Source organism: Aptenodytes forsteri, unplaced genomic scaffold (assembly GCF_000699145.1).
Source record: "Aptenodytes forsteri isolate BGI_AS27 unplaced genomic scaffold, ASM69914v1 Scaffold109, whole genome shotgun sequence".
NCBI lineage: Eukaryota > Metazoa > Chordata > Aves > Sphenisciformes > Spheniscidae > Aptenodytes > Aptenodytes forsteri.
Genome location: NW_008794431.1, coordinates 3408546 through 3424635, shown reverse-complemented (window position 1 = coordinate 3424635; position 16090 = coordinate 3408546). Strand labels below are relative to the sequence as shown.

Below are 16090 nucleotides of genomic sequence, written 5' to 3'. Positions count from 1 at the left end.
GACTTGGCAGGTGCTCCTTGCTGACAGGTTACCCCTGCAAAGCCCTGACAGAAATGTCAGACTCAATAAAAATCCTTCAGACTGTGCGAGCGAGGCGACTCTCGCGTGGGAGTGTGCTGGCAGGGGGCTTTGGTATTTCAGGAACCTTTTACCTCGGTAGTTTGTGGAGAAGTGGATAGTCCTGCCAGAAAGGTCTATTTCAACCTGTATTAATTTTTTTGATACCAACCATTTTGTCATGTCAATGAGTTTTACATTTGTTTTGATATGAAATTATTTCCAGAGATTCCAGTGAAAGAATTATTTGAGATTATATCACGTCCACAAGTATTTTTAAAACCCGTAAATTTTGATTATGATTGCAATTCTTTTGTTGGGGGGGGGAATAAAATAAAGGCAGCTTTTATCTGTATGTAAATCTTGCCTGATATGACATTTTTGAAAAGAAGGTGGGCTGTACTCCCTTCTCACAAAACCTGTGTTATAGATTTCAGCTGCGTGGAGATTAATCCCTCTGCAGTAATTTATCGTGGATACTTCTCCTGAGGTCTGCCTCTTCGACCTCACGGATCTGCCTGAGGTAGGGTCATCTGTGCAGAAATGGGGCTTTTCAGGAGAGGGGCCCTCCCAGACTTCCTTCTGGTTTTGTAGCTTTGCAGTTGCTGTGAATTTAAGAGTGCTCAAAATGTTATTGTGTGAATGTTTCCTGCATTTCCACGTCTACAGTTTAGCAGCGTAACTAAATTAAGGTCCCGATTCTGAAGCGAAGGTGTTCAGACAGGCTTCAATGCCATTGAAGTCAGTGGAGGGATGGAGAGTCACTGGTTCTCCTTTACAGGATGTAAATAGTGATTGAGACTTAAATACATTTTCCAATGAAAATGACATCTGGTATTCTGAAAAAACATTCATTCCATTGGCTTTGGAAGTGTTCTAGGTTGTCAGATGATGCAAGTGTATGCTTGCATTCGCTCACAGTGATGATGCTTACCAAATTTCATCATGAGGTGAAACCGTAATGACTGCATTCTCAGAGTGTTTTTAGTTTTCAAATATTAAAAAATCTGTTAGATAAAGGGGGGGGGAGAAGAAAAGAAAGTTAAATAAGTAAAAATGTACAAAAGAAGAAATCAGTTGCTGTCAAAAAAAAGCCTCTATAGCAAGAAGGGTAACAGATTTAAATCTGGTGATTTCATACATCTGGTTATGTCTGGAAACAAAATCACCTTGACTTGAAGCTAGTGAACTGTATGTGCTCCTTGATGCAGTGATAGAATCAGGCTACAGTTGCTTTTATATCCCCAGGAAGAAGTATAAGAGTGGCTTAAGATATTCAAGGGGAAATGTTGGTGCCCACTGAGATCTGAATCCAGCTGGTTAGAACAGTCGTTGGATAAGGCCAAAGGAGATAAGAAGAAAAGGTGCTACAGAGATCCCTTACCTGCTATATTGAATTTGGAGCTACGGCTCACAGTCTCTCAGTTCCATCAGACAAGGCTAGAATTAATTCAGATTAATTGTGAGGCTTTGGTACACTGTAGAATGCATGTTTTATTCTGTCAAAATGTGTACTGGAAGTGCCTTTAGCTAAAATAAAATACCAAGAACAGGTTTTGTTTTCCATATCCACCTTCAGTAGTCTGCTTTAATCCATACTGGAAGTGCCTTTAGCTAAAATAAAATATCAAGAACAGCTTTTGTTTTCCATATCCACCTTTAGTAGTCTGCTTTAATCGATAGTCTTACCTGACAGGCTTTTGCCATTCAGGAAGCTTCTCTGATGGTCAAGTGAAGTGCCTGTGCAGGAGTGCATGTTTGCTTGGTCTGAGACCAGTGGGGCGCGCCATTCAGGAAGCTTCTCTGATGGTCAAGTGAAGTGCCTGTGCAGGAGTGTGCTTGGTCTGAGACTGGTGGGGCGCTTGCAGGATTAGCTGAAATATCGCATAGGGGAGGATATCTGGCTCTAACTAATATAATAAAGTAGTAAGCAAAAACATTTTTTGCCTTTTAAAACTCCTTCATTGAGGATTTTAAAGAAAGAGGGGTTGGCAAAAAGATTAAAATAACACATAGCCTACAGACTGATGTATTGCATTAGGGCAACACAAGAGATTACTTGAAATTCTCAGGCCCTTATGGAGCAGCCAGGCTCCTCTTCGCTCACACGTTTTTTATTTCGAAGTTCAAGGTATTTCTGATTAAGGCACGGCGCTTGCATACGCTCACCCGTGCACACATGGCCCTGCATGGATTATGTGAGGGCCTTAATTCTGACTGCCTGGATTTGCAGGCAGCGCGTTGACAGGAAATTAGTTTGTACCAGGACGTGCCTTTTGAGAACTATTTCCATGCAGTTGTGATGATGACATCAACATGCGGAGGTCAGGTGGGGGGGGACAAAGACAGCCCCTTGGCTGGAAGTTGGTTTTGGCAGTGCCTCCGTGGGACTGGAGGGTTAATCATAATTTGTTTCTCTGGCTGCCGTTTGCGTCAAAAGTCCGGGCAGCCTTAATGAACGTTGCCTGTGTTAATTTGAAACCCTTGCTGGGAAATCATGGGAAAATGGAAAAACGCATACTTGCGTGTCAGCCTTCAGATTAACAGCTTAGGCAGCACTAGAGCTCTCAGAGCGCATGGTGCGGCTCCGATGCAGCTCCGAGCAGCTGGTAAAGAGATCTCTCACTGTAAACCTGTGCCTGCCTGTGATTTTTATAGGGTATCCTGTTAAGCCAAGAGCTAATTTGCGGTAGACTCTCTGCTAAAAAAGGTGCATCATATGACAGCTTAGTGAACTATGTAAACAAAAGCACTGAAATTGGAAATTCCTGGTGTCATAGGTCCCAGACACCTCTTCATTTGATACTATTTTTATTATTGATAGTTTTTGTGTGCGTGGTTTTAAAATTTTTTTTTACTTCACTTTTAACAGATAATGCTAAAGCCCCTAATAGCGCACTGGTATCCTCCTTCATTGTTTGAGCGGTATTATGCCATCAGTGATTGCTTAACTGCAATTTTCTGATTATGCCCTAATTGCATCAAAGTCTTTGCAATGTACGTTCCCCTGTAACAGTGGGGGTTTTCTTTAGAATAAACACTTCTTTTTTTTTTCAGTCTGAAGCTTGTAAGAGAAATGTTTATATTGAGGAAAGATGTAATATCTGTTCTAGCCACCTCTCTTTAAAACCAAATATTTCTTCTTTGTTTCTTTAAAAAAAAAAAAAAAAAAAGTAATTTAGCATCTCCCCCAAAGTCTTCTAGCTTCAGATCATCTCATATAATGTTAACATTTTGGTCCCAGTCTTATAATTATTTTTTTCCTTTGCTTAGCTTTTTCTTGTGTGCAGTCTATTGGGTATTGAGTAGTAAATGTGAAACTTATGCAAGATGGGAGGCCTGAATCCCTACTGAGACTAGGTTATGTTACAAAGTTGATTTTAATTTCCTTTAAGCTCTGTGTCCTTCAAATAACATTTACTATCCTTGTCCAACACCTGAAGTGTTTTATCATGTTCAGCCCTCTATAAGTCAATGGGACCGTGACCCATGGGTATGTTAGAAACACTCTAATATCACTTGGGAATTTCTAATGCGGCTGCAGCAAACCAAAAAGCTGATGACTAGCTAAGCCAAGTCCCTTCTCTAATATTTCTTAGCAACCTAAATATTCTGTTAGCCAACATTTATTATAGCTCCTCAAAGATATTTACCAGACTAGGTCTGATAAGTTAACTGTTTTGCACTGGAAGATTACAGAACCAGTTGTAGAAAAGGAAAGTTAGAGAATTTATTTGGAGGCGATCTGTACAGCAGTAATGGAGTCATTACTGTTGCTTTGGCGCTGGGACATTTAGGAAGCACTATGGTTGCAGGCGTGCTGGTGGTGGACGGCAGTGCTGCAGCAATATACGTGCGTAATAACTATGCAACTATATGTGTGTATTCTCTATCTGTTGGAAATAATTGGAGTGCTTATATTTTAAAATCTAATATTTCTTTTTGGAAACTAGTGTTCGGCAGGATAATTGTGTGTATAGGTGTTGTATAGGTGCCTGTATATCTGTATAAACATTTAAGAGTACTTTTGGAAAAGGGCTTTCAAAAAATTTGCAATTAAAAAATTATCTTAATCCTGTGTAAATTTGGGATGACAGTAGAAAAATGTACGTTACAGGAAGAAACCCAGCCTCATTTTAAGTATCAGACTTCTTTTCGCTTCTTAGTATGAAGTTAGAGGGATCCAGAAGAATTGGAGAGATAAATTTTTTTAAAATTTTATTGAAAAGGGCCTGTTTAAGGGTAGAGAAATGAAGCCCTCCCCGTGTGCAGCGGAGAGGGGAGTAGCCCTGGAAGAGCAGTCCCGTTGGTGAAGGAAGATGTAGGTGTGTGCATGCCGTCCGCAAGGGATGGTTGTGTCGAAAACAGCAAGGCTTTTGGCGTGTGCCAACAGCAGGGCTCCTGGTTTCTGGCAAAGGAGGATAAACCCCGCATTTTCAGTGCTATCTGGCAATCCCCAGCCGCTTTCCCCAACCTGCTTCAGCTTCCCTGCCCCTGCTCAGCAGAGGGAACTTTTGGGATGAGCCGCTGCCTGCGCTCACCCCGGCCCCCCTGTGTTTATATAGAGCTGGGTGCTACAAGGAACACATACACATCATTCGTGTAGTGCGTCTGCCAACATATGAGTGTACAGAGTTATCTGTGTATGGTCCTAGTATCTCCTAGGTCTAGTATCCTTTCAAAAATAAAAAATTATATGGTGTGCAGTCACCTATTTTTCATAATGTTTCAGAAATAAAGCCTCTTTATGCAGAATTAGAAGGATGTTATAAAGAACACAACCGTTCATGAGATGTATTATTTATCACAACATATGTGCTTGGTCTTTTGATTTGATTTATGCAATGTCTTCCTTTTCTGCATTCTTTGTTATATGTGTGAATATATGCACACACACATATATATGTATGCGCTCACATATCTATGTGTCAAAGAATTTTCTAGGAAGAAGGTAGTACATAATTTGGTTATTCTTTTTAAAATATTAGAAATGTTAATGAAAATAATGGAGTTTATTTCTATAATGCTTTTTGTTACATATAGTTAAGCAATTTGAGCAAATTTTCCATAAACTTCAAGGTTACCAGAGTTAATTCCAAACGAAAAAAATAAATGCCTAGAATAGTTTGTCTTATCTGTTTAGGTTTTTCACATATTGGTGATTTCAAAACTAGAGTTTTCTGTTTCTCAGTCTTGTGGCTTTTTTCCTGGTATCTGGAAAATCAGCTGAGTTAAAGGACTGACAATTCTATTATGAGGCAGTTGGTCAACACTCAATTTATTTTCATTTGATGGGGAGAACATAAAAATGTAGAGCAACTCTGCAAAACACATAACTACCTAATTTTTTTCTACTGCATAGGGTGGTGTAAGCGCTCACTTGGGTGGTGCTAAAAACGAAAGTTTCACTAGTAAAGAAACTGCATTAATTCAGTTATCTTAAAAATGTTTATTCCAGACATCCACGTTGTCTTAAATTCTTTACAACCTACATAGCAGGGTAGTAAGTAAAAAAAACCTCAGTTGAAACACATAACTACCTAATTTTTTTCTACTGCATAGGGTGGTGTAAGCGCTCACTTGGGTGGTGCTAAAAACGAAAGTTTCACTAGTAAAGAAACTGCATTAATTCAGTTATCTTAAAAATGTTTATTCCAGACATCCACGTTGTCTTAAATTCTTTACAACCTACATAGCAGGGTAGTAAGTAAAAAAAACCTCAGTTGCTTTACTGAATACCAAGAAAACTTTTGAAGTACTAATTCTCTGATTTGCTTTTACTCACTTCATATGACTGATACTGTTTCAGGGATTGAAAGTGAAAATAAAAATCAGAAAGAATTAAGATAAAAAGATGGATCCCTGTAAATTGAAAAGAACAGTATATTCTTTCCTTTCTCCAGTTTTCTAGGAAGGGAAAGCTAATGCTGTGACTTTTTTTTTTTTTTTTTTTTTTTTAAATCAGCTCTTCAGGTGCTGGAAATGTAGCAGACCGTGTCTTGGCTCAGTTGTTAACGGAAATGGATGGGATAGAACAGCTGAAGGACGTGACAATTTTGGCAGCTACAAACAGACCGGACATGATAGACAAGGTACAAATAGATGCACTGTCGTATATCCTGTTCCCTTGAGAAGACCAGATTTTGGTATAATTCCATTCTTTTTTACTCTCCAAACTGTTGTCTAATCAATTTAATGATTAAGAGTAGAAGTTGGAAAATGAAGACAAGGCAAAGGAAAGGATTATGTCCCTCACTTTTTTTTTTCCCTCTACAGAGTTTGTCACAGAAACAAACTGTTTTGTGATAGCCTTAAGTATCTCTTTCCTAGAAGAAATCTTCCTTAATTCAAGCTCATTGAACTTGTGCAACGTTTCTGTCAAACTGCTTCTGTGGTTTTTGCTTCTGTTGTGTTTGTTTATGCAGGAGTTTGCTGGAGTTTGTTGGTTTCATTAGTTACTTCCTTTCAAAAGATTAAATATCTCCTCCGTGCCATTAGCCTGCTGCCAGCAATACGGTTTCCAACTGTAAACAGTGCAATTTCTCCTTAGATTCTGTGGCAGCTCTGCTGGAGCGACAAGAATATTTCAAGTTTGTAAGAACGGGAGGATTGTAACACTTACTGCAGAAAACCTTCAAACACAAAATCAACCCACCAGCCCTCTAGAAAATCCACTTTAAAACCATCTACCACTGCTGTGTCTTCTCACAGCTAAGTGCAGTAGACGGACCAGTCTGAAGTGATTTCCTTTAAGATACGTTTTGTAGCGTTGGTAAGGTTCTTTATTCCACAACTTTTCACCTTCACAACATTCATGAATTTGATGACAAGTTAATGGCATTTATTTTTCCTGATCTTTTCTAGGGTTTCTTACAAGTTTCTTAAATATTTTTAATGTTAACAAATTCTCCTGTTTTAAGCTGTTCCTGGAATAGTCTTTTCTGTTTGTCTTGGAGCATTCAGGCATAAAATACATATGAAGCGCACACTTTTAAAGTAAGGATCATATACACATGAAGTCTTGAGAAAAAAAACTTATATTTTGGCTCCAGAACACAGCCCCTTCCTTTTTGAACTGAAGGAAGCCACACAGCTGATGGTGTCCTGACAAAGGCTTACTTAGAGCTTACTTACACACTATCTGTGTGCCTGCCATGGCAAAGTAGAGCTAGCAAAGAGTTTTCAGTAAAAGATGATAAAACTCATCACTGAAAAATATGCTTGTGCAAAATAGAAATTTTCAAGATTCCACTTTTGTCAAATTGATTTCAGTTTTCTTTGGTGACTATTCTTTGGGGTCAGACTGAACTGAATTTGAAAAAAATCTGTTTGCTGAACAGAAGGGAAATTTCCTTCTGAGTCACATCAACATTGTACTGTGTTATTTCCATCACCACCTGGGAATTCAGTTCTCTGTCACTCTCCCTTTTGCTGGATTTCTCTTGGGCCCACAGTGAATGCTGTTTTCTTATATTTTAGTATTTATTTGAAATATTGGCAATATTGGGACAGTACTACCATGTGTTAAGGGTGCCACCCTGCAATACCAAGAACTGTACCTACATCACTGATGCAAATCCAGACCTCTTAGCCTGGGACTGAAAGTTTTCATTTTAATATGGTGGGTAAAAATTTGACATCTTTTGTGCATCTGAATTTTATGGGGGTGGTGAACTTTTAAGAACTAACAGCACAGTTGTGTTTAGATGACAACATATCTTATGTATCCTTTCCCTGAGTAAAGCTGATAGTCTTGACTCTAAATGTAAAGAAAAGGAAAAACTTGCATAAGCCAGTGCCCGCCACAGTAGCAAGCTGTGTGATTATAGGAATTTTATTAGCAAGAAACCATGAATGGATATTTTAGATTTTTTTTTTTAAAACTGTTTTTACCAAGATATACTAGAAAAAAAAGTTCTGGTAACTTTGTAGAAAGCATTCACTTACAGAATAGCAGAGCAAAATTTCACCGGTCTGGAGGAAGGGGGATTTTAAACTGCGATTGAAAGGGACTGGAGAATCACATTTGAGTTGGTATTGCCCACATCATGCTTCATCCAGACCAGACAGGCTATACCAGCTCACCATCTTCTCCTGGGTCTATGCAATATTTGCAGGGCATGAGTTGCACTTTTTTTTTGCTGGAAGAAAGAAGGCTGAGACCAGAAAGCGTTTGTATTGTGAACTTCACTTATCGGGAAATCTTTCAGTAGGGGCTTTTAGTTTACTTTGTGATTGGTGATCCCTTTGAAAAGGTAACATTTCATTAAATCAATTTAAGATTTTATATGGAAATATCAGTTCAGTTACGTATTACAATGAATGAATGTCTTGTTTTCATAGGTGTATGATGGCTATACAGTAATTTTTAATGCATGAACTTTACATATGGTATAAAGGCACAAGGCAGTCTGTGTTCTCTGCTTCCAGGGACTGGGAAGATGTCCGGTATACTTTTTGTGACTATCTTTTAGCTTTTCAAACCAAGAAATACTTCAGGAATGCACGCTTTGTAAGTTTTATATTATATGCTTACAAAATCAGTAATAATCCATTCAGCATCTTCATTTATGTGGCTTGCTTCTTAACTGACAAATATGTGATGATTAATCTTTTGTAACTTGAAAACAGCACGTGAGAATATCAAATGTAAGGGTATTCCCCTGAGCCTAGTGCAGACTTCGTCATGCCTGCAAACACTACACTGTGGTGCTTTCGGGTAGTGAATAGATTTTGAGTGAGACTTTTTAAAGTTATGTTTAATGGTAAACTTGTTTTGACTTGTTACAAACATCTATTAATAAGGTAATTTCTCTAAGATGTCATGATTGTATTGAAGTTATTATTCCAACCTTAAGTTGTGTCCCCTGTTTGTAGCACTTAGCTACTTTGCATCCCATTCATGTGATGCTGGAAATACTTTGGGATAGTTTCTCTTTTTCATAAGAAAACAAAAACGGCATGTACTGTTTTCAGCCATGTATGATAGAGAAAGTGATTTCTCTTGGAAGGGAAATATTCTGGAACAAAATGTTCTGAACATTCTTTGAAAGTGATACAGAAACAAAACACTCTGAGTCAGTAATAATAGTAAAATCTTCTCTTTTATTCTCCACTCTGTAAGTAGAATTGATGAGCAATAATTGGAAACATACTTTTCATTTTTGGTGACTTACCCACTCAGGAGTGATTTTTCATACCTAAAATATTTTGCAGTAACTTTATGGAGCTGCTTACGATTAAAAGCTTGTCTGTATTTTCCCATGTATCAATTGGCCTAATGAGAGATCACTAATCCCCACAAACCTCGCATGAAATATTTTGAACAGTGTGTATAATTTGCTTAGCTTGAAATTAAATGTTCTATTCAGACATACATGCAGACAAGTTTTCAGGTGTAGTCTGTCAGATTTCCATGGAAGAAGACCTAGACCAACTCATCAGGATTTGTGTCCTTTTTTTCTTTTTCAGTGGAACCTGTTTTCCTAGCCTTTTAGTACTGGGCTTATTTCTTGGGTGAGAAGCGTGAATTGCTATCATTACCTGCCCATGCAGATATTTTTTTTCCTCTTAAGCAGTGTTTCAATCTCCATTAGCAAGGGTACAGTGAAGGAAGAGAGACTGTCAGATCCCCAGGGACCTTGATGAATGTTTTAGCACAGGAAGCAAGATGCATGTTGCTGTGGCATCAGATAGTTTTACCTCCTGCTGGGTCAAATTTGAATGTCAAACACATTAGCTGTGATGTAAAGCACGAGGCGCGCTGAGTGAAGTGATGGCCTGTGGTATAGGATGACATCCTGGTGCTCCTGACAGCTTCACTTCTCCTTATCGTGGGGTGCAGAAAAGATGTATCCTCAAATATGCTATTTGCATAAGAATGACAGGATGTGATAGGACAAATGAAGATTAATGAGATGCTGTGCTGTCAACGTTGCCCATTGTCTCTAGATTGATGATGGTCTGGATTTTGTCTGCGTTCATGGGCTTCAGTGTAGTTTAAACCAGAAACTATCCTGGTACGTTGAATACTGAAGAGCTGAATCTTTACGAATGCCAGTGCAGAGGATTTTTTGCTGCCTCCTTTTGCATATTTATTTTGCTTTTTAAAAAATTCCTGCTCCCTAGCCCTCCTCCTCACTTTCTTCCTCTTCCACGTTCTTTCTTCACCTGCAAGTTTTGCTGTTCCTTAGATAAGCTCTGTTGGCTTCAGTGTATTAACCACTGGGTTTGAATTCAGCTTATTTAGTTTAAGAACCACGTGGATACTACTGAGTTGTCTCTTCTGCTTACGTGAACAAAATAAAACAAAACTGCCGCCTATAGCAACTGCCAAGCATGAGGAAAGGGACTAAAACTCCCTTCCCCCATGGTTCATTTGGATTTGGAGGAGTCTTTTGGGCAGAGAAGGCAAACAGAGGTTCATCAAGTTGATCTGACCCTCAAAATGTTGATTCCTGTGTAGTTACGGGACAACCTTAATTTCAAGTGGCTTGTTTTGATGAAAATAAAAAATGCATGATAGAGCCATTTGGCAGAATCAGTAAAGAAATTATAATTTCTTGCCTGCAGCAAAAGTAAATAATCTTTCCTCTTTAAAAACATCAAAGTTCTGCCTTTCTGAAGGCTTATGGAAGAAATTCAAATATTTAGGTTTGCCATTTTACAAGTTAAAAGGAATAGGAAAAAATGTTGCGTATTTATTCATTATTGTCTGGAAATGTATATGTGCTGTTATAAAGCAGGTGATGCTACAAGCGTATTTGCAGTCAGATGCAGTGTCACAAACTTAACTCAGTACCACATAATATATTTTCCTATTTACGTATTTGCCTATTTTTTATTTCCATTTTGGTCAGATATATCTTACTTAAGGTTCTTCCTATGTTACAGCTTTGACTTGGTAGGATTTCAGTTTTCCCAAATATCGTGTGGGACTGTAGAGTTACAATCCACGTAATCCGTCAGTCGTGCTGTTTCCCTCTGTGACACCCCTCCACGCCCCCGTTTGATCAAAGATCGTAGAATACTCGAGGTTGGAAGGGGCCCCTGGGGGTCTTCTGGTCCAGCCTCCTGCTTGAGCAGGGCCAACTTCAGTGTTAGGTGAGGTTGCTCAAGGCTGGTCCAGGAGAGTTTTGAGTTTCTCCAAGGATGGAGATTTCACAGCTTCTGGGCACCTGCTACGCTGTTTGACCGCCCTCACTGGGAAGGATTTTTTCCTTATATCTAACAGTCTAGCTTGCTGTAACTTGTGCCTGCTGTGTGCCTCTAAGAAGTGCCTGGCTCTGTCTTCTCAACAAACCATCCCAGCACTCCCTGCTGCTTTAGGTACGTGAACACAGATAGGGTTGTACGTGGAATTGTGAAGGACAGCTTTGGTATTTTTTTTCCTGTCCCTAGTACGCAGGTGGGAAACCCCCTAGTCAAGCTGTGCCTGAAAGAAGGCCCCACCTATGCTGAACTCCTTTAGGACTCTGGAGGAGGAAATGTAAATATCTCACTTTTCATTTTCCTTTGCATTGGATTTGGCTCAAGGATGAGCAGTCAAGTGTCCCTTAGCCTTTCGGTGATACAATATGAGCAGAGTTGCAGGCAGGGAAGGGGGATATGTCTCTGGCTGTCATTTCTCATCATTGCTTCTGTGCAGATTTCATCCAGATTTGGAAGACAGGGGTTACAAGACTGCGTGCTTTTTAGAAGGAGATGGTGCTGGTACACTTACTGCTTGGCAAAGTGTTTTATGACAGTTGAATAAATTAGTACTAAGTAAACACTAGTTAGAGTGAAATCTTTTTACATACTTAATTTGGCACTGCTAGGTTACTGGAGATGAAGTCCAGCCTCGGGACTGGTAGAGATAATTAACAAGTAAGTTGCTAAACTGCTTTCCCTGCCTGATATCATATTAGTGAAATCAGTCTTCATTTGGAGATGGGCTTTGTAGGCATCACGAGAATAGAACAGGTGGGAAAGTATTTCAGAGTAGGAATCAAAGTACGTAAACGCAATCGCCACGTCTCTCCACACTGCTGAACCATTAATTATTATATTTTTTACTTTAAATGCTGAAATGCCTCTCTGCTTGTCAAAGGGCACTCCCCATGTTCTTGTAAAGCCCTGGGATTAAAAATAGAGAGCGAGATTTTGTGGGTCTCCTTTCCAGTCAGCCAGCACCTAGAGTACTTACATCATTTTGCCCAGGTGCAAGTATGGTTCTTTGAAATAACAGAAGATGTGGGATTTCTTTTGAAGACAAGGTTATTCTGGAGCATATAATAAATTTTCAGAAAATGAAGCTTTAGGGAAAAATGATATCAAACTACATGCCATTGAAAAGAGGATCTGATATTCTAAAATAGTTTCACAATCTTGGTACCATCACATTTTCCATCAGTTGGTTTTCTGTGGTATGTGTTTGGGTTTTTACCCTTAATCTTGTTAAACTTGCAACTCTGACTAGGGCAAAGAGGTGCTCTGGAAAGTAGCTGTTTCTCAAAGGTCTAATTTTGCCTTATTAATATCAGATGTTTACACTTTAGGGTGATTAAGAGCTTACTAAGTTTATTTAAAAAAAGAAGAGCAAAAGAGTGAATGAAATGATTTAAAAGTTGTCACACGTTCTTTTCACCTGCCAAACTGAAATAAAGACACAGTTGATGAGCACTGCTGTTTACCGGCCAAGACTTCCAAGTTGATGATTTGAGGTTGGATTGCATAGTGAACCCGTAGTCCCTAAAGAGCCTGACCGCTCAGTTTGAATGCAGAGGTAGTTTCTGTGTTCATATACATATGTATGAAGTTTCTCTTTAAGTCAAGAACTAGGTTTTAAGATTCACCTGAATATCTCTCTCTCCCTTCCCCCACCTCCTTCCTCACTGATGAAAACTTTGTGTTCTCATGAGTACAGCAAATAAAATATTTCCAGGTGTGCAAAAGTGATTTTTGTTTCCAACTATTCGATTGTCAGAGTATGGAGGGCTGAGTAGTAAATCAGCCTTAAGGCTGCTATGGTTTTAAAAAACAAAATCTTAGTAGTGACAGCTGAAGAGCACAGTGACTTTTTCACTCAAGATTTATTACTTGCCTGAAAAGAAGGGTTGGAGGGAAAACTTGCTGGGCTGCATATTTTCTCCTTTAACAGATACACTATAGGGCCAGGATAAGTTGGCTTTATTTTGTCTGTGAAAGCATACATCCAAACAATGTATGTAAAAATATAATAGTTTTACTTCAAATAGAACAGAAAAATAAATATGCCTACTCTTATTCTTTATAACGGAAAGCATTCCTTACATTGACTCAGTCATGTATTTTAGCATCACTAATACTTTCATAAACTTCTCTGCAATACATGCCAGAAAACTTACTTGAAGGTATCAAAGCATATTTGTTTCATTTGGAAAAGCACAAAGACGGGAAAGTAAAGGCCAAGGGCCAAAGTTTGTTCTTATTCATACCTCCTAGACTCACAAAGTCCAGGTGAGGAACACAGCATGTTAGAAAGCCTCCAGATTATCAACGAAGTGGGAGGTTCGAAAGGCTGTCAGATTCATGTTTGTTGTGTAAATACCATCCCTCAGTTCAATGAGTCTGTGACTGTGATACCAGGTGGGGTTTTTTGTTTTGTTTTTAACAGTAACATGGAAATGCCACCGTATTTGTAAGATAACATGGGAACATATGGGGTTAAAATGAATCATGCCTCTAAAAATGAGGTGCATTTGAGCAGTACATGTAGACTGGGTATAAATTCCTAAGTGTTGGGTTAGGTCAACTCTATTCTTCATATGGGTTTAGTGACAAAGCAAGAAACTTTATCTAGAGAAGTGACGCTAATTTTATGACTAAGTTTCATGTACCTGTACAGTAAGTTTTAACTGCTAAAACGTGTGCATGTGCTTATAAAGGTATGGGTTTTCACTTCCTACTTGAATTACTTGAGAACAGTCTATGTGATGATAACTTCTTCCTTCTAAATCCTTTCAATTCACTCTTCCCACTTTCTGTCAGTGTTTGGGTCGTGCAGGGGAGGGGTACAGCTGAATAGCTCTCCAGAGACGTGTGGCTTGGCTCAGTTCCCGTGGGATCATCCTCAGGAGCTGTCAGGGCCTTGGTGGCTTGTAATTGGGGATACTGGGCTTTATGGCAGATAAGCAAAGCGCAGCAAGGCATATTTCACAGTCAGCATGTTGGATGGCATGAGTCTTGTTATATTTAATAAGCTTCATTAGGGTAGTGATAACAGTTAAGGAAGAGACATTCCAAAAAGTCTTGGTTTTTAAATATTTATGGGAGTGACGCTGAAAAGGATGTTCGTGTAGTACTGTGAGCTACAGAAGCTAGAGGAATGGCTGCAATTATGCTACTTGGGCTGTAGCCACGGACACATTTAGGGCTTGCTGTGCAGTTGGTCTTCTGCCCAGCTTTCCTCTTTGTGGATGCAAAATGCACAGTACATGTGTAGTTTTTTGTGTATACTATATTAAAATAGCATTATAGAGAATGTTGTGTTTGTCGAGCACCCATGAGTGAAGAACTGCCATAGGTAAGATTGCGTGTATAATCTTAATTCATTCTTCTTTGTGCATGTGCATCGTAATGCAATCTTTATTTACGTTAATTAAAGTGGTATTCATTGTGCGTGATTAATTAAATTGCATTAATTTAGAAAATTATTTTTACAAGTCGTTATGATTGCCTCTACTTTAATTACCTTAATACTCACGTTTCCTTACTTTTGAGGGCTTTGATTTACACTGTTTAAAATCAGATGAACAATTACTAGTTTCTGGGGGGAGTATTCAGATTCCATCGTGTGGTGTCATATTGAGATCTTCGTGGTTATCAGCAGTTCAGGACCCTCTAGATCTGCCATAGAAAACTTGTTTGCTTGAAATAGGTGGTAAATTGACAACAACATGAGACTCCTTTGCTGTTCTTTGTGGGGTCTACTATGCAAGAATGGGACTCTTACCTGTTATCCAGGATATTTTCTGACAACATAAGAATGGGTAGATAAATTACTTTTTCAGTGGTAACGTTTCTTCCAACTTTCCAGAAGCGTAAGTCCTTCCTTATGTTCTTTCCTTGGTGTTTCTCCCTATTCAGTTTGCCTGCTCTCTATGCAGTATCCTCTTGGTCTGTATCTCCTATGTCTACTGACTTCATGATCTTCAGCAAACTATTCATCTAATCTCAGTATGATTCTTGCTTCTAGTCCTTTTGCTCAATTGACGTCAACTTTTTTCCCCTGTGCTTGCGCTTCTCATTGGATGCATTCCTGCCCAGCCAGGATTCCCCAATCCTCTTTTTCCTCCCAGGCTTCCACATCTAGAGTCCTTTCTTAATGAGTGTCAGTTTTGCCCCAGCGTCCAGACTCTTGGTTTTCAATGTGTTCACTCCTCATATCAGGCTTTTCTTTCTTGTGGAGTCAGTTCTGGTGTCCTCTTTCTCTTCCTCCTGCTTGACTAGATTCAAGTGACTCCAATAAGAGGAGAGGTCATTTTCCTGCTGTCATTTTGGGAGCCTAGATCTGGCATGGCCTGCAGATTCCTTGAGCTTGGTAGGATCAGTCTTTGAATGGTCAAAACTTGGAAAATGTATCTGCAAAATATCAAGAAACCTCACAAAGCTTTTTCAAATTGAGATGTTTCAAGTCTTTGTAATGTGGTCAGATCTCAAGACCTCCCTCCACAGGTTAGGGTGAAATAATTTTATTTTTATTAATTTTTTTAAATTGTAAATAAAGCGACATTTTTCCTGGTCTCCTTCTCATGCAACAGCTGAAATGTTTTGACTGGAACGTTACAAAACAAATCAGTCAAAGGCAGCCAGCCAGCTTGGAAAGGACAAGAAGGTCAAAGCTCAGAATAGCATAAGCTACTAAATGCATGATCTTATAATGTAAAATGTTGAGTGACTTCTATATTAAGTGTTGATGCTTATCTCTCCCCTAATAGGGTGGAAGCTGTTGCAGTAAAAATGGAAGTCCACGGTGAAATAGAAAGCCCAGCATTGTACATATCACTGGTTT

The 16090-nt window shown here is 39.0% G+C and overlaps 1 protein-coding gene across 1 annotated transcript in view; it reads left to right on the top strand.

Annotated features, from left to right (window-relative positions):
* SPATA5 (spermatogenesis associated 5) overlaps positions 1–16090 on the top strand; it is a 206853-nt gene that overhangs the window by 54522 nt on the left and 136241 nt on the right. The window contains exon 13 of the mRNA XM_009289510.2: positions 6023–6149. Within this exon, the coding sequence (XP_009287785.2) occupies positions 6023–6149 (127 nt within the window). The remainder of the gene's footprint in view (positions 1–6022; positions 6150–16090) is intronic.